Source organism: Heptranchias perlo, unplaced genomic scaffold, assembly GCF_035084215.1.
Source record: "Heptranchias perlo isolate sHepPer1 unplaced genomic scaffold, sHepPer1.hap1 HAP1_SCAFFOLD_194, whole genome shotgun sequence".
Classification (NCBI taxonomy): domain Eukaryota; kingdom Metazoa; phylum Chordata; class Chondrichthyes; order Hexanchiformes; family Hexanchidae; genus Heptranchias; species Heptranchias perlo.
Genome location: NW_027139208.1, coordinates 350,355 through 369,709, shown reverse-complemented (window position 1 = coordinate 369,709; position 19,355 = coordinate 350,355). Strand labels below are relative to the sequence as shown.

Sequence of the window (19,355 nt, the reverse complement as noted above, 5' to 3'; positions counted from 1 at the left end):
GTTTGTACACATTTTACAAAGATTTTAAAGAAAGTTTTAGGTAGGAATTTCCACTTCCCATTTGATACAGTCACACCGGCCGTTACTACGATTCATTACTGAGATTAATACAGTCACACCGGCCGTTACTACGATTCATTACTGAGATTAATACAGTCACACCGGCCGTTACTACGATTCATTACTGAGATTAATACAGTCACACCGGCCGTTACGACGATTCATTACTGAGATTAATACAGTCACACCTGCCGTTGCTACGATTCATTACTGAGATTAATATGGTGACACTGGCCGTTACTACGATTCATTACTGAGATTAATACAGTCACACCGGCCGTTACTACGATTCATTACTGAGATTAATACAGTCACACCGGCCGTTACTACGATTCATTACTGAGATTAATACAGTCACACCTGCCGTTACTACGATTCATTACTGAGATTAATACAGTCACACCGGCCGTTACTACGATTCATTACTGAGATTAATACAGTCACACCTGCCATTACTACGATTCATTACTGAGATTAATACAGTCACACCTGCCGTTACTACGATTCATTACTGAGATTAATACAGTCACACCTGCCGTTACTACGATTCATTACTGAGATTAATACAGTCACACCCGCCGTTACTACGATTCATTACTGAGATTAATACAGTCACACCGGCCGTTACTACGATTCACCACTGAGATTAATACAGTCACACCTGCCGTTACTACGATTCATTACTGAGATTAATACAGTCACACCTGCCGTTACTACGATTCATTACTGAGATTAATACAGTCACACCGGCCGTTACTACGATTCATTACTGAGTTTAATACAGTCACACCTGCCGTTACTACGATTCATTACTGAGATTAATGCAGTCACACCTGCCGTTACGATAATTCATTACTGAGATTAATACAGTCACACCTGCCGTTACTACGATTCATTACTGAGATTAATACAGTCACACCTGCCGTGACTACGATTCATTACTGAGATTAATACAGTCACACCTGCCGTTACTACGATTCATTACTGAGATTAATACATTCACACCGGCCGTTACTGCGATTCATTACTGAGATTAATACAGTCACACCTGCCGTGACTACGATTCATTACTGAGATTAATACAGTCACACCTGCCGTTACTGCGATTCATTACTGAGATTAATACAGTCACACCTGCCGTGACTACGATTCATTACTGAGATTAATACAGTCACACCTGCCGTTACTACGATTCATTACTGAGATTAATACAGTCACACCGGCCATTACTACGATTCATTACTGAGATTAATACAGTCACACCTGCCGTTACTACGATTCATTACTGAGATTAATACAGTCACACCTGCCGTTACTACGATTCATTACTGAGATTAATACAGTCACACCGGCCGTTACTACGATTCATTACTGAGATTAATACAGTCACACCTGCCGTTACTACGATTCATTACTGAGATTAATGCAGTCACACCTGCCGTTACGATAATTCATTACTGAGATTAATACAGTCACACCTGCCGTTACTACGATTCACTACTGAGATTAATACATTCACACCGGCCGTTACTACGATTCATTACTGAGATTAATACAGTCACACCGGCCGTTACTACGATTCATTACTGAGATTAATACAGTCACACCTGCCGTTACTACGAATCATTACTGAGATTAATACAGTCACACCGGCCGTTACTACGATTCATTACTGAGATTAATACAGTCACACCTGCCGTTACTACGAATCATTACTGAGATTAATACAGTCACACCTGCCGTTACTACGATTCACTACTGAGATTAATACATTCACACCGGCCGTTACTACGATTCATTACTGAGATTAATACAGTCACACCGGCCGTTACTACGATCCATTACTGAGATTAATACAGTCACACCTGCCGTTACTACGATTCATTACTGAGATTAATACAGTCACACCTGCCGTTACTACGAATCATTACTGAGATTAATACAGTCACACCGGCCGTTACTACGATTCATTACTGAGATTAATACAGTCACACCGGCCGTTACTACGATTCATTACTAAGATTAATACAGTCACACCGGCCATTACTACGATTCATTACTGAGATTAATACAGTCACACCGGCCGTTACTACGATTCATTACTGAGATTAATACAGTCACACCGGCCATTACTACGATTCATTACTGAGATTAATACAGTCACACCTGCCGTTACTACGACTCATTACTGAGATTAATACAGTCACACCGGCCGTTACTACGATTCATTACTGAGATTAATACAGTCACACCGGCCGTTACTACGATTCATTACTGAGATTAATAGTCACACCGGCCGTTACTACGATTCATTACTGAGATTAATACAGTCACACCGGCCGTTACTACGATTCATTACTGAGATTAATAGTCACACCGGCCGTTACTACGATTCATGACTGAGATTAATACAGTCACACCGGCCATTACTACGATTCATTACTGAGATTAATACAGTCACACCTGCCGTTACTACGACTCATTACTGAGATTAATACAGTCACACCGGCCGTTACTACGATTCATTACTGAGATTAATACAGTCACACCTGCCGTTACTACGATTCATTACTGAGATTAATACAGCCACACCTGCCGTTACTACAATTCATTACTGAGATTAATACAGTCACACCTGCCGTTACTACGATTCATTACTGAGATTAATACAGTCACACCTGCCGTTACTACGATTCATTACTGAGATTAATACAGTCACACCGGCCGTTACTACGATTCATTACTGAGATTAATACAGTCGCACCTGCCGTTACTACGATCCATTACTGAGATTAATACAGTCACACCGGCCGTTACTACGATTCATTACTGAGATTAATACAGTCGCACCTGCCGTTACTACGATCCATTACTGAGATTAATACAGTCACACCGGCCGTTACTACGATCCATTACTGAGATTAATACAGTCACACCGGCCGTTACTACGATCCATTACTGAGATTAATACAGTCACACCGGCCGTTACTACGATCCATTACTGAGATTAATACAGTCACACCGGCCGTTACTACGATTCATTACTGAGATTAATACAGTCACACCGGCCGTTACTACGATCCATTCCTGAGATTAATACAGTCACACCCGCCGTTACTACGATCCATTACTGAGATTAATACAGTCACACCCGCCGTTACTACGATCCATTACTGAGATTAATACAGTCACACCGGCCGTTACTACGATCCATTACTGAGATTAATACAGTCACACCTGCCGTTACTACGATTCATGACTGATATTAATACAGTCACACCGGCCGTTACTACGATTCATTACTGAGATTAATACAGTCACACCGGCCGTTACTACGATCCATTACTGAGATTAATACAGTCACACCCGCCGTTACTACGATCCATTACTGAGATTAATACAGTCACACCGGCCGTTACTACGATCCATTACTGAGATTAATACAGTCACACCTGCCGTTACTACGATTCATTACTGAGATTAATACAGTCACACCTGCCGTTACTACGATTCATTACTGAGATTAATACAGTCACACCTGCCGTTACTACGATCCATTACTGAGATTAATACAGTCACACCTGCCGTTACTACGATTCATTACTGAGATTAATACAGTCACACCTGCCGTTACTACGATTCATTACTGAGATTAATACAGTCACACCTGCCGTTACTACGATTCATTACTGAGATTAATACAGTTACATCGGCCGTTACTACGATTCATTACTGAGATTAATACAGTCACACCTGCCGTTACTACGATTCATTACTGAGATTAATACAGTCACATCGGCCGTTACTATGATTCATTACTGAGATTAATACAGTCACACCTGCCGTTACTACGATTCATTACTGAGATTAATACAGTCACACCGGCCGTTACTACGATTCATGACTGAGATTAATCCCATGACAATTATGGAACTAAAGTAAAATTATACAACTGAAGAAAACAATCAATTGGAACACAAGAGTGTCACACCTGGAAATGACATCATCAGAAGGGGGGGGGCAGACCTGGAAGTGATATCATCGGAAGGGGGGCAGACCTGGAAGTGACATCATCAGAACGGGGCAGACCAGGAAGTGACATCTTCAGAAGGTGGGCAGACCTGGAAGTGACATCATCAGAATGGGGGGCAGACCTGGAAGTGACATCATCAGAAGGGGGCAGAACTGGAAGTGACATCATCAGAAGGGGGGCAGACCCAGGAGTGATGTCACCTCAGGATCCAGAAACAGGAAGTGATGTCATCCAATTCTCAGATTAATTTAACAGTTTTAGGGATTTGTTCCCACAATAAAATGCTGGAAACACGGGTTCAGTGAATGTGGTTTGAAATGTGTGTAAATGTCTCAGTGAGTCAGTGACCCGGTGAAATGACAGAGTCCCGGCCTCGTAGTCCAACTGAACTCGGATCCTGATGTTAGACGGGGTCAGTGGGAGGTCAGTGAACTGGCAATTGTGAGCGGCTGTGAGAAAATAATTATCATAAAAATATAAACACCAGGATTTACTGTTGTCCCCAAGATCAGACCTGTTCCCCTCCCTCTCTACACTCCCACACACAATCCCTATTCCCCAGAGATTCCCATTAGTCTCCACATCCCAGGAATGGGATCCTGAGGAGAAACTCTGGGAGCAGAGGACTTGGGGACAGTCTTTAAACCTCTCTGGGTGAGGTGGGTAGGGCTGTTCCCGTTCAGTCCATGTTACTGATCTCAGATCATCAGACAGAACCAAGTTCCAGTTTACTGTCTTTGGATCCAGGCTCATCGGTGACCTTTGCCCTAGAGAGGAGGGAAGAGATTGGTCAGACAGGATTATTCCACTCAGATCAATGATTGACAGCTGCAGGGTGGGAGAGTCAGTATTTCCCAGACAGTGTCAGCCCCATATTACCTCTTAGACTGGATTCATCCCATGTTAAATCAATGGCCTTCAATCAGAATCCCTGTTAAATAGCAGTGTGTGGGTCCCAGTGCTGCACACTCAGTGCAAACACTGCAGTGGAGACACACGGTCACAGTCAGTTTAATCACACAAGCCCCTGGCACTGTGCTCACGTTCTCCCAGACACAATGGAGGGGATTCACCGGCACACAACACATCCCACAGACTCACAGTTCCAGCCCCACAATCTCAGCCCTGGGCTCTCTCCCTCCTGTTACTGTTCCATCCTGAATACAGGAGTGTGCCCTGGGCTCTCTCCCTCCTGTTACTGTTCCATCCTGAATACAGGAGTGTGCCCTGGGCTCTCTCCCTCCTGTTACTGTTCCATCCTGAATACAGGAGTGTGCCCTGGGCTCTCTCCCTCCTGTTACTGTCCCATCCTGAATACAGGAGTGTGCCCTGGGCTCTCTCCCTCCTGTTACTGTCCCATCCTGAATACAGGAGTGTGCCCTGGGCTCTCTCCCTCCTGTTACTGTTCCATCCTGAATACAGGAGTGTGCCCTGGGCTCTCTCCCTCCTGTTACTGTCCCATCCTGAATACAGGAGTGTGCCCTGGGCTCTCTCCCTCCTGTTACTGTCCCATCCTGAATACAGGAGTGTGCCCTGGGCTCTCTCCCTCCTGTTACTGTCCCATCCTGAATACAGGAGTGTGCCCTGGGCTCTCTCCCTCCTGTTAATGTTCCATCCTGAATACAGGAGTGTGCCCTGGGCTCTCTCCCTCCTGTTACTGTCCCATCCTGAATACAGGAGTGTGCCCTGGGCTCTCTCCCTCCTGTTACTGTCCCATCCTGAATACAGGAGTGTGCCCTGGGCTCTCTCCCTCCTGTTACTGTCCCATCCTGAATACAGGAGTGTGCCCTGGGCTCTCTCCCTCCTGTTACTGTCCCATCCTGAATACAGGAGTGTGCCCTGGGCTCTCTCCCTCCTGTTACTGTCCCATCCTGCCCACAGCTTGATTAGAGCCTCCATCAGTTTACAAACAGTACCGCGGATTCACCTGAGAATTCGGATGAATCTTATGTCCCTTCGGTTAGTCCCTGTTCACTGTGAGTTCCCCAGGACCCCCCTCCAGCCCTGAGTCTGAGACTCGGACCAATTCCGAGTTGTGGAGAGGAAAGAGGTGCAGGAACTCGACCCTCGAATCCTCTGAGCTAAACCCTGACTGAAGAAACACCAGAGAAAAACAAAGAGTTGAACAGAAATGAATCACTGCCCCCGTGATCCTTGTGTAAGATTATAAACAGACCTTGCGATATTCCCGCTCTTCCCGTGATCCCAGTATCTGTCCATGTTTGTGTATTTATTGATTGTGTTGATAACTTTCTGTGTCTGTGTGTGTGTCTGTGTGAGTCTCTGTGACAGGGCGTGTGTGTCTGTGTGAGTCTCTGTGACAGGGCGTGTGTGTCTGTGTGAGTCTCTGTGACAGGGCGTGTGTGTCTGTGGGAGTCTCTGTGACAGGGCGTGTGTGTCTGTGTGAGTCTCTGTGACGGGGCGTGTGTGTCTGTGTGAGTCTCTGTGACAGGGCGTGTGTGTCTGTGTGAGTCTCTGTGACAGGGCGTGTGTGTCTGTGTGAGTCTCTGTGACAGGGCGTGTGTGTCTGTGTGAGTCTCTGTGACGGGGCGTGTGTGTCTGTGTGAGTCTCTGTGACGGGGCGTGTGTGTCTGTGTGAGTCTCTGTGACGGGGCGTGTGTGTCTGTGTGAGTCTCTGTGACGGGGCGTGTGTGTCTGTGTGAGTCTCTGTGACGGGGCGTGTGTGTCTGTGTGAGTCTCTGTGACGGGGCGTGTGTGTCTGTGTGAGTCTCTGTGACAGGGCGTGTGTGTCTGTGTGAGTCTCTGTGACAGGGCGTATGTGTCTGTGTGAGTCTCTGTGACGGGGCGTGTGTGTCTGCGTGAGTCTCTGTGACGGGGCGTGTGTGTCTGTGTGAGTCTCTGTGACGGGGCGTGTGTGTCTGTGTGAGTCTCTGTGACAGGGCGTGTGTGTCTGTGTGAGTCTCTGTGAAAGGGCGTGTGTGTCTGTGTGAGTCTCTGTGACAGGGCGTGTGTGTCTGTGTCTTTGTTAGTTCCTGAATTATTTTGGATATTCCCAGCTGTCTGAACACAACTAACCCGACCTGCTCTCAGTCCCTGATATTGGAGAAAAGCTGCACGTTCTTACCAATGATTCCCAATATGTCTGAGTGATACTTTTCCGATCCATTCAGCCTCTTCTGGATAAGTTGAGATATATTGGACAGGTTCAGGGTGAGCGCTGGAACATCTGGGTCTGTGACTCTCTGAGTCTCAGTCACTCTGGAATGAAAGAGGAGAGAATGTTTTTCTCAGTGGGGACATTTCAGATCAGAAACCCAAAGGGGAACGAGTGATCAGTGCAACAACCTGCACCCCTTCTAATGCTCGTACTGAGACCCCGCAGCAACCCATCCTGAAAATGGCAGAATCCCGGGATTTGCAGTCTCCCTGCATTCACACTGATCTCCACACGTGCAGTGGGATCCTGGTTTGCTGCCACTTCAGCTCAGTTTGTGATTTTCAAAGCCGTCTGTGTTCAGTCCAGTTTCTCTGTACTGGAGCCCTCATCTTTCCATTATTAATAATTATTATTATCCCGAGGGTCTCCAGTCTGTGCTCCCCCCTCTCTGCAGGATCACACTCTACAATCATGTGAAGTGAGGAGAGGAGAAGGAACAGCCTCCCAGGGACCTGGGATCGGTGGGATTCCCTCACTGAGGCCATGATTTTAATCTGCCTGTGGGATGGCAGCGGGGGGTCAAGGGGCCCGCGGGAAAACCAAAAAATTAATCCCCACCTTTCCCCACACGATCGCGACTTAATTGATGGCCCTTAACGTTGGTTGTGGGTTTGCCGTCTGAAAGCTGCGCAGCGGGCGGACTGCGCACCCACATGACCTGCTGTCAGTTGGAGTGTCCGTATTTAAAGGGCCATTGATGCAATGACTTTTGCTGCACAAAGGAACAACCAGGCAGAATGGAGCAGCAGAGGGACAAGGCAGCTCCACGATTTAGTGACTCCTCACTTGAGGTGCTGCTGGCCGGGGAGAGGAGGAGGAGGGAAATATTTTACCCGGCGGACAGGAGGAAGTGGCCTGCCTCTGCCACCAAGAAGGCCTGGCTCGAGGTGGCTGAGGAGGTGACCAGCAGGAGCAACATCTCCCGCACTTGGGTGCAGTTCAGGAAGCGTTTCAATGACCTAACCAGGTCAGCAAAAGTGAGTACACTTCCTGATTCTCCTGCAATCCGTGGTGCACATCACTCCCCCACCCTCACCCCCTCTCACTCTGCACTGCCATCACATCACTCCTCACACCCACTTAAGGCTCATCCTCTACTTACCTTCACTTCCTCAGCACTTCCTCACCTCCCCATTAGTCCCCCCACCACTACCACTCACCCCAATCCTCATCCAATGTGATGTCTCTGTCTGATACTCACCCTCTGATGCACCTCTTTCACGGTCAGTCTCACCCAAAGCAATGCATTCATTGGCTGACCACTTCACCCTCACTCACTCACACGTCTGTACTTTCTCCCCTCGTGGGAGAAGAGCTCAAAATACACGGGAGAGGGTGAGGACTGGAGGGGGGGCCACAACTCATAGTGGTCCTCACAGAGGTGGAGGAGGAGGCCCTGCAGATCAGACGCACCCTCGAGTACCTGTCCATCGGGGACGGCGAGACTGGCACCCCACAAACATCTGGTGACACAACTTTAACATTCATCACACACAACATGAATTGATGTTAACAATGATTGGCATGTTGAACACCTCAGTATGCTCATCGCAACATGACACATCTGTGATGATGCTTAATATTGCCTTCTGTTCTCTCACAGGCACTTCAGCGACCGAAGTGATGGCAGAGGGCGATTCCTCAGAGGAGCACCCGGCCTCTGAGGGTGCACCGTCACATCTTAGTGAGCCATCCACCAGCACAGATACTCACACCTCGATGGTCCTAGTAGTGAGTTCGTTGGGTTGGCACCTGGTGAGTCACCACACACAAGTGAACACGAGCAGGCACTGGTGGCAGAGGCAGCTGTGGAGAGTCCGTGTCGGTGGGAGCACTCCTCTCCAGGCTCTGCTCAGCTGGACGCAGATGCTGAACTCCGGGGACCATCCTTTAAAAAGAGAATGATCGAGGGACAGCAGCACATTTACGAGGTTCTGGAACAGGTGCCACGCACACTCTCCACAATAGCGGAGAGGATGGAGGAGTCCAACTCCTGCATTAGTGGAATGGTGGCACAGATACAGGAGGGAATCTCTGAGATAGTGTGACAGGTACGTGCTGGAATATCTGAGATGGTGGCGCAGGTATGTGTGGGAATATCTGAGATCGTGTCACAGGTACGTGCTGGAATATCTGAGATAGTGTCACAGGTACGTGCTGGAATATCTGAGATAGTCTCACAGGTACGTGTGGGAATATCTGAGACAGTGTCACAGGTACGTGCTGGAATATCTGAGATAGAGTCACAGGTACGTGCTGGAATATCTGAGATCGTGGCGCAGGTACGTGTGGGAATATCTGAGATAGTTTCACAGGTACGTGCGGGAATATCTGAGATAGTGTCACAGGTACGTGCGGGAATATCTGAGATAGTGTCACAGGTACGTGTGGGAATATCTGAGATCGTGTCACAGGTACGTGCTGGAATATCTGAGATAGTGTCACAGGTAAGTGCGGGAATATCTGAGATAGTGTCACAGGTACATGTGGGAATATCTGAGATAGTGTCACAGGTAAGTGCGGGAACGTCTGCGATGGAGAGAAGGCGAGCCTCCATTGAGCTTCAAGCACGGCTCACAAATGAGTCCATTCAGGCCCTGACAATGGGCTTTCGGACTCTGGTTGCCAAAATGTCTGCCACCTTAAACAGGCAGACAGAAACTTTAGAAGTGGCCTTACCAGGCATCGCACATGTCCTCCAAACTGTTGTCAGCAGGATGGTAGGAGTGATGTGGCCCTGACCCAGGAGAGGGATGTTGGCAAAAGGGGACATGGAAGTGGGGACACCACTCAAAGCGTTCCCATGTCTCACCCTTTGACCCCCTCTCAACCGGTACCCACAATGCTGCCTCCTCTCCAGGTGGCCGAGTCTGCCCCTGCACAGGTGCAGGTGGAGCAGTCTTTGGAGGGGCCCTCATGGGCTCCAAAACCCAGGGAGCGTCGGCCGAGAGCATCTTAACAGTCAGGGCATGAATCTGAGCAACCTGCCACTACCTCTGTTACAGCCACAGGGGATGCACCAGGTAGAAGTAGGAGGAAGAGGAAGGTGAAGGTTTTGTGATCACCGGGGGTTTGCACAAGAGTGTCTGACAGACTGTCAGGTTTATCATTTATATTTGGTTTTTGTTAAATTCACATTAAATATTATCATTCTCACCACTACTGCCACATCTTGCCCATTCTTGAGTCCCTTTTGTGATCGGGCCCTTTCATGTGCTTCATCATGAACGGTGAGACTTGATGCCACCCAGTGGGTGTGTTTACAGTGGGTGTATGTGTGGTTGTTGGACTGTTTTGTGTGGGCCGGGGGTGCTGGTGTTGGTGGTGCTCGTTCCAGGTGGTCTGAGGACTGGACTATCCTCACTTTGCAGATGTCCTCATGAGAATCGGTCAAATATCAGTGACTCCTTGGCCTCACGAGCAGCCACCCTCCTCGTCCTCATCCTCGTCCTCCTGCCCCTCCTCCTCAATGTTGATGGCTGGGGCCTCATCCACTGGTAATCCTCTCTGTTGCGCGATGTTGTGCAGGACACAACAGACGACTATAATTCTCCCCACTCTCGCTGGTGCGTATTGAAGCTCTCCCCCAGATCGACCCAGGCACCTGAAGCCCATCACATCGCATGTTCAATGACAGACCTGGTGGTGATGTGACTGTCGTTGTACTGACTCTGTGCCTCGCTGATGGGGTTTCTCACAGGTATCATGAGCCACGTCTGCAGGAGGTTTCCCTTGTCTCCGAGGAGCCAGTCCTTAAGTCTGTTTGGTGCGTGGAAGAGGGCCGGGATGTTGGATTCCCGCAGAATGAAGGAATCGTGGCAGCTGCCAGGGAATCTGGTGCACACGTGAAGAAATCATTTCCGGTGATCACAAACGAGCTGCGTGTTGAGGGAGTGATATCCCTTTCTGTTGGTGAACAGTCCTGGCTCGTGTGGAGGTGCTCGGATTTCTACGTGTGTGCAATCGATTGCACCCTGTACCCGTGGGAAGCCAGCACAGTGAGTGGAAACCCACTGCCCTCTCCGTCTGGCTGAGATCGTCCATGGGGAAGTTGACGTGGTGAGACACCCTGCAAAACAAACCATCGGAGACCTGTCTTATGCACTTGTGGGCAGACGAATGAGAGACCCCGATGATGTCACCGGTGACACCCTGGAAGGATCCGGAAGTGAAGGAGTTAAGGGCAGTGGTGACTTTAACTGCGACGAGCAATGCGATGCCACCAGGCCCAGCCGGGAGCAGCTCTGCATGAAGGAGGCTGCAGATGTCTGCGACCACCTGGTGACTCACTCTCAGCCTCCGTATGCACTGCTCCTCAGAGGTCCAGGAAGCTCAGCCTCGGTCTGTAGACCCTCTCACGAGGGTAGTGCCTCCTGCGATGTCAGGCCCTCTGTTGTTCCCCTCTCTGCTCTTGTGCGGGTCCCTGTGACGTACCTCTGTCTTGTGGAGCTGCAAGTGGTGGATCTGCAGGCCGTGCCTGGCGAGGATGGTGATGTGCCCCCTCCTCGGATATACTGGTGAATGCAGCCATCGCGCCCCCCATCCTGATGTTACCAGTTTGAGGGGGTCCAAAATGTAGGTAAATATGTGTAAACAGAACAATTCTGAGTGTGAACCAAGAATTCTCAGTCTGAACACAAAGAACTCCCAGCCAATAGTTTGTCTGAGAGAACTGAGTGCCCTGCTGCAATAACTCACCTTTTATCCCCATCTGTCAAACAGGGATTTCAATGGCCAAATGGCTGCCGGCTGCAACTCACCTCCGTTTCCATGGCGTGCTTCACACAGCACAGGAAACACGTTGAGGCAGCGTTGATATCGTTTCCCTACATCAATAAAATGTAAATCACAATTCCAAGGACTTTAACTCCGTTAATTGTGGGTTTAAATATCGTCCCGTCCCAGCTTCCTGAACCCCGCGCACCCAGGTGGCTCTGGGTCGGACGTGTTTTTCAGCGGGTTGGAGCAGGGATTCCTTCCCGCTCCTGAAATCCCCGATTTTGTTTGCTCCCCGCCCACAACCCACCCGGACCTCGGAGATAAAATCGTGGCCCGAGGGTCCAATCACAGTGACATTACTGGGAAATCTCAGCACTGACTCATTTCTCTGTTAGTGGATAGAATGAGCCAATCACAACACATTTTACTGTCACTCTGACACTGGGACCTGCCCCTCTCCTCATTTCTCCATGGGCTGGTTGATGGAACAAGCCAATCACACAGCACTTACTGACCCAATGGAATAAAGCTGTCACTGACACACATGGAGCCTTCAGGAAGCCTCGGTTAGATACAGGTCACTGCAGGTTTCTCTCTCTCTCACTTCCTGTCTAACAGGTTCCTGAGAAGCTCGACACACCGATGGAACAGCCCAGGTCACTCAATAACAACAACAACTGCCTGGAAGGGTGGGAGAGGCAGAAACCCTCATCACATTTAAAAAGTACTTGGACATGCACTTGAAGTGTCGTAACCTACAGGGCTACGGACCAAGAGCTGGAAAGTGGGATTAGGCTAAATTGCTCTATTTTGGCAAGCACGGACACAATGAGCCGAATGGCCTCCTTCTGTGCCATCAATTGCTGTCATTCTATGATTGTATGATTCTCAGGGGTTGTCGGGCTGGAGGAGGTTATAGAGACAGGGAGGGGCGAGGCCATGGAGGGATTTAAAACAAGGATGAGAATTTTAAATTTGAGGCGTTGCTGGACCGGGAGTCAATGTCGGTCAGTGAGCAGAGGGTGATGGGTGAACGGGACTTGGTGCGAGTTAAGATACGGGCAGCAGAGTTTTGGATCAGCTGAAGGTCATGGCGGGTGGAAGATGGGAGGCCGGACAGGAGAGAATTGGAAAAGTCGAGTCGAGAGGTAACAATAGCATGGATGAGGGTTTCAGCAGCAGATGCTGAGACAGGTGATATTATGGGGTGGAAGTAGGAGGTCTTGGTGATGGAGAGGAAATGGGGTCGGAGGCTCAGCTCAGGGTCAAATAGAACGCCGAGGTTGGGAACAGTCTGGTTCAGACTCAGACAGTGGCCAGGGAGGGGGATGGAGTCGGTGACCAGGGAACGGAGTTTGTGGTGGGGACCGAAGACAATGGCTTCGAACTTCCCAATATTTAATTGGAGGAAGTTTCACCTCATCCAATACTGGATGTCGGACAAGCAGCGTAACAAATCAGATGCTGTGGAGGGGTCGAGAGAGGTGGTGGTGAGGTAGAGCTGGGGGTCGTCAGTGTACATGTGGAATCTCCCATTTCCCACAGGCTGCCTGAGCCAATAACCCCTCAAACCACAGTTAAACATCACTCAATATTCCCACCATTTGAAAGCACCTTATCTGGGAAGGTTTCCAAGCGGTGATTCTACTTTCACTCTTCTCCCAGATACAGGGGAAGGTTCCCTATCAGCAGCAGGTACTGTATGACTGAGAGGAACTTACCTGGAAAGGAGCTGCTTCGAGTTCTGTGAATAAAGAGAGGAGATCAAATCAGTCAACGAACAAATCAACACCCAATGGAACCAAAGAGGGAATTTGGGATTGAGAGTAAAGTGTTCAGTGTATAACAGTAGGTGGGGCCAGTCACAGGAATGGGCAATAATCCCACATTTCACTGCACTCCATCCTGGGGCAGCACCAACACTCCGAGGGCAGGGCTGAGGGGGCAGCACCAACACTCCGAGGGCAGGGCTGAGGGGGCAGCGCCAACACTCCGAGGGCAGGGCTGAGGGGCAGCGCCAACACTCCCAGGGCAGGGCTGAGGGGGCAGCGCCAACACTCCGAGGGCAGGGCTGAGGGGGCAGCGCCAACACTCCGAGGGCAGGGCTGAGGGGGCAGCGCCGACACTCCCAGGGCAGGGCTGAGGGGGCAGCGCCGACACTCCCAGGGCAGGGCTGAGGGGGCAGCGCCGACACTCCCAGGACAGGGCTGAGGGGGCAGCGCCAACACTCCGAGGGCAGGGCTGAGGGAGCAGCGCCAATTCTGGGCCCCACCAACAATCTTCAAACAATTCAGCCCTCTCACCAGCCTCACAGAAACGCCCCATTCCCCAGACGTGGCCCTGTTTATATTGAAGATGTACCTGAATAAAGGAGAGATGGTCCCTCTGTACCAGACTCTGGGTTTCTCCATCTATTAATGTAATCTGTTCCATCCTCTTGTTTAATGCTTCAGAACAGCTTCTAATCTGAGAGAGAGCTCGGAGACCCTCCTCATCGATCAGTTTCAGTGCGTATTCTTCATCTTCTTCCAGCTGTCTCCTCCATTCAGAGAAGCTCTTCGATAGCTTTCCTTTCAGCTCATTGATTCGTGTCTGAAACCCAAACCAACTCTCATTACAAACGGCCCTTCCACACAGCTCTTACCCTGAGCACACCGCACTTTCCAGGGACGGGACAGTTTGTTTCGATCACTACTTGATCACCCGTTAAAGATAGATAAGCATTGAGGGGAGGGTCTACTGGGAGAGAAAACAGAGTTTAATGAGTGTTGCCTTGAGCCTTGAGTTTAATAGAAAGAGCACTGTATTTAGACTGTGTATGGCACTGCCACCTGGTCCATCCACACCTGGAGTGATGGGTCCAGTTTTGGTGCCCACACCTGGTGAAGGAGATTGAGACTCTGGAGAGGACAGTGGCCAGAATGACACGTAGTCTGATGGATTTTAGTTCTGAAGATCGGCTCCAAGAGGGAGGGTGATTCAGAGAAAGGCAGGCCGAGAGGGACATGATTGAGGTTTTTAAAATGATCGAGGGCTTATTGGACTCACTCGTTGGGTGAGGTGCTTGAGATGGATCGGGATGGTCGGACTAGAGGGCCTGTGTATAAAATCCATAGGCACAGAGTTAGGTTAGACCCCAGAGTCCTCGATCTCTGGAACAGACTCCCTGAACATGTGGGGGGTATGGAGTCACTCCCACCCTTTAAAAGGGAGCTGGGGAGGAATTTCCCAGAGTTTGTCCTGAATTGTCTGCAGGTGTTTTTTCTCTCTTCTGTTTGCCTTTCCCAGGTGAGTCCATGGTTCGGGGTGGATCAGTGGTGTGTGTGATTGAACCCTGTCTGCATGGGGCAGGCTCGCTGGGGCGAATGGTCTTTTCTTCCTCTTCCTTTCTATGTTCATCTGACACAGGCTTCAGGGCAAGTCTCCAACTCCCAGCCTCTGACTGTGTCTGTTTCAGGAAATCCAGTGCCCAAGTGATGTAATAATATTCCCTGGGAGGTGCAGGGAGAGTTAAGCAGCTCCCCCTCACATCAAACACACGGGGAACTCAGTGTAATCAGTGACTCGGCCCCAACACAACCAGCCTGGTTTGGAAGGCCTGTTTCTGATGTGCTCATTGACTCAGCGGGGAGAGAAACCCTTTCTAAATCCAGTCCCACTTTACCCACCTTTATTTCAGCTTCTGATCTCTCCAAGTCTCGCTGTTTGCTGGAACAATTCTGCTGGACTCCCCGAAGACTCTCGATTTCTCTCTCCAATTCTTCCTGTAAAGGTGATTGGAAAATGTTTAAAACAATAACAACAGCCTGCATTTATACTGTGCTTTTAACACAGTAAAACCTCCCAAGGCCCTTCACAGGAAGGTAATCAGACAAAAATTGACACCGAGCCAAAGAAGGGGACATTCGGACAGGTGACAAAATGATTGGTAAAAGAGATTGGTTTTAAGGAGGGAATTAATGGAGGAGAGAGGGAGATGGAGAGGCGGAGAGATTTTGGATGAGCTCAAGTTTACGGAGGGTGGAGGATGGGAGGCCGACCAGGGGAGCATTGGAATAGTCGAGTCTCCAGGTAACACATGGATGAGGGTTTCAGCAGCAGATGGACTGAGGCTGGGGCGGAGATGGGTGATATTACGGGGATGGAAGTAGCCAGCCTTAGTGATGGAGAGGACATGGGGACAGAAGCTCAGCTCCGGGTCGAATAGGATGGTGAGATTGCTGTAAGTCTGGTTCAGCCTGAGACAGTGGCCGGGGAGGGGGATGGAATCAGTAACGAGGGAACAGAGTTTGTGACGGAGGGGGTCTCAGACAATGTCTTCGATGTTCCTAATGTTTCAGTGGATGAAATTTCTGCTCATCTCAGACTGGATGTTGGATAAGCAGCGTGACCAATCAAAGGCAGTGGAGAGGTCGAGAGAGGTCGTGGTGAGGTCGAGCTGGGTGATGTCAGCGTACATGAGGTACCTGACATTATGTTTTCTAAATGATGTCGCCAAGGGGCAGCATGTAAGTGAGAAATAGGAGGGGGCCAAGGATAGATCCTTGGGGGACTCCACAGGTAACAGTGCGGGAGTGGGAATAGAAGCCATTGCAGGAAATTCTCTGTCTGCGACTGGAGAGATGAGAGTGGAACCAGGCGAGGGCAGTCCCACTCAGCTGGACAACGGAGGAGAGACTTTGAAGGAGGATGGTTGGTCAACCATGTCAAAGGCAGCAGACAGATCGAGATGGACGAGGAGGGATTGTGCACAACGGCCACAGTCACATAGGATCTCATTTGTGACTTTGATAAGGACAGTTTCAGTGCCGTGGCACAGATCGAAATCTGATTGGAGGGGTTCAAACGTGGAGTTGTGGGAAAGATGGGCTCATATTTTGGAGGCGACAACACGTTCAAAATCTTTGGAGAGCAAAAGGAGGTTGGAGATGGAGCGATAGTTTGCGAGGACAGAGGGTCAAAGGTATGTTTGTTGAGGAGGGGGTGATGATGGGGGATCTGAAAGGGAGCTGGACAGTACCAGAGGAGAGGGAACTATTTATAATATCAGCGACCATGGGGGCCAGGAAGGGAAGTTGGGTGGTCGGCAGAATAGTGGGATTGGGTGGAGGGAGCAGAAAGTGGGTCTCATGGACAAGATGAGCGCAGAGATTGCAGGAGGGGAGTTAGGAGAGAAAATGGAGATGTGAGTTCAGGGCTAGGACAGGGGGGAAACTTGGGAGAAGATTGGTTTGGTCAGCTATGGGAAGGGAGGGAAGCAGCAGAGGCAGCTGAACGGATTGTCTCAATCCACCTGATAAAGAAGATCATGAGCTCTTTGCACTTGTTGTTGGAGGTGAGGGTGGAGGGGCAGGAGAGAGGGGTCTTGCTGATAGTGGAGAACAGAAGCTGGGAATTATCTTACATTCCAGGATAATCCTGGAGTAGTGAGCAGTTTTGACAGAGGAGGAATAAAAGGGATTGAAACTGGAATGTAAAAGGGAAATGATTCCGTTCCAGGAGTGACCCCACTGGGTGTGGATAGAAAGTGGTTTGGGGGATTCTCAGTGTCTGGGCCCTGAGCAGAAATATTCCCTTCTGTGACTCTCAGTAAAGAGGCGCTCCCTGCCCTGTATAAACTGAGGAACCACACACACACCGGCTTCTTTTCACACTGACTCACCGTGTGCTACATTTTCACACGGACTCAGCTCCTCCATTTCCAGGAATCAGCCGAGGGGAAAGGGAGACAGACTCAGTCACACCAGCATTTCTCAAACACCAATTCCCTCTTGTTGTGAGAAACAGTTTCTCCCCCCAGCCCCTGAGTCACCCCCCGTGGGTGTCCCTCACTCCCTCCACCGGTGATGGTCCTCTCCCTGCTGGTCAGATGGCAGAATACCCCAGCGTTACACAGGGCTCCAACATGCTCTGCTCCACAGCCCAATGCCATGGAGTGCCAGTTCTCACAGGTGCCCACACAGTGAATTACTGAGCTCTACAGTGCCCTCACCAGGAGGGGCTGAGTGTGGGTGAGGGGCAGTCACCCTGGGCCACTCTCACACCCTCCCAGAGCCCACCCTGTTCTCTCAGACAGACTGGAAGAGAAAGGGAAGGGAGCAAATCTGACTGATGAAAAACAAACAGCCGTAAACCCAGACCCGGGGCAGCAAGAAAACACTGGGCTAAATCAGCACTGTCTGCAATCAGTTCTAATTAATGTTGGTCATTAACAGAAAAACTCTCCCTCACTGCATTTAATATCAGGAATTGTGTCACTCACCTTAATTGTAGCTTGTGCCTGAACCAGGCTCAGCAGTGTGTGGGAATTATGTTTCCCTGTTGTTGCACAGGAAACACACACACACTCTGCATCATCTTCACAGTAGAATTCAAGGACCTTCTTATGGTGAACGCACTGCCTGTCTGTAAGATCAGCCACAGGTTTGATCAGGGTGTGTCCACTGAAGGCCTTGTTCAGCAGATGTGGTTTTAAATGACTGGAACAAAAAGATATTTCACATTTCAGACATGTCTTCACAGCTGGGGATGGATTCTCGACACAGTAATCACACACGACATGGGCTGAATCAGCTCCAGGCTCCATCCCTGCAGCACCTGAAGCAGCTTTCACACAGCACAAGAGAGACTGAGGAACCAGAGCAGGAAGTGAAATTCTTATAAACACTCGGTGCAGGGAGTGACAATGTTAGTTTCACTTTCATGATTCACTCTGTCTGAAGATTAACCCTTTCAGTCCTGCAGTAGCAGGTCAGAACCAAAACCAGTAAAACATGATTACAATTTTACAATCTGGAGCCAGAATACAGCAAACTGGGCTCAGTAAACACAAACCGAAAACTAATCAGCTCAGACCAGACCCAAAATGGTTTAAGAAACAAATTAAAACTGATATAAAGAGGGAAAAATAACCTTCACAAATCCTGCAGAGAGGAAGGTGAAGGAGATCTCTGGGAGGAATAGAAAAATATACAGAAAAAGTTGAAAGGTTCATCAGAGGGGCAAAGAGAGATCAAACAAAGCAAACCAGCAGAGGCTACAAGTCTCAGTAAACCCAACACGAAACATATCCAAACAACACAGAGCTGTGACCAACAAAGATAAAATAATGTTGGACAATAAATCCAAAACAGGAGAATACAGTCAGAGGAAGTCATGATCAAACTGTACAGGGTCTGGTCAGAATGCACCTCGAGTACTGTGTCCAGTTCTGGTCAGAATGTACCTCGAGTACTGTGTCCAGTTCTGGTCAGACCCACCTCGAGTACTGTGTCCAGTTCTGGTCAGACCCACCTCGAGTACTGTGTCCAGTTCTGGTCAGACCCACCTCGAGTACTGTGTCCAGTTCTGGTCAGACCCACCTCG

General features: G+C 49.4%; 1 protein-coding gene across 1 annotated transcript; it reads right to left on the bottom strand.

The window, feature by feature from the left end:
• Nucleotides 1-4,091: 4,091 nt before the first annotated feature.
• LOC137309957 (E3 ubiquitin/ISG15 ligase TRIM25-like) lies at nucleotides 4,092-18,576 on the bottom strand. The gene is made up of 6 exons (XM_067977953.1): nucleotides 18,253-18,576; nucleotides 14,382-14,582; nucleotides 12,032-12,097; nucleotides 10,690-10,778; nucleotides 7,179-7,336; nucleotides 4,092-4,860 (listed from the first exon to the last, which is right to left on the bottom strand). The coding sequence occupies exons 1-6, from the start codon at nucleotides 18,574-18,576 to the stop codon at nucleotides 4,337-4,339; spliced, it is 1,362 nt and encodes a 453-aa protein (XP_067834054.1). The 3' UTR covers nucleotides 4,092-4,336.
• Between the last annotated feature and the right edge of the window lie 779 nt (nucleotides 18,577-19,355).

What these genes read in the sequence shown, in the direction of transcription:
- LOC137309957 (XM_067977953.1), bottom strand. Translation starts at nt 18,576, where the DNA reads ATGGAGCCTGGAGCTGATTCAGCCCATGTCGTGTGTGATTACTGTGTC. An exon ending in AGGCACAAGCTACAATTAAG is followed by an intron (nt 14,583 to 18,252) that starts GTGAGTGACACA and finishes TTTGGGTTTCAG; the next exon opens with ACACGAATCAATGAGCTGAA. An exon ending in ATGGAGAAACCCAGAGTCTG is followed by an intron (nt 12,098 to 14,381) that starts GTACAGAGGGAC and finishes TTATTGATGTAG; the next exon opens with GGAAACGATATCAACGCTGC.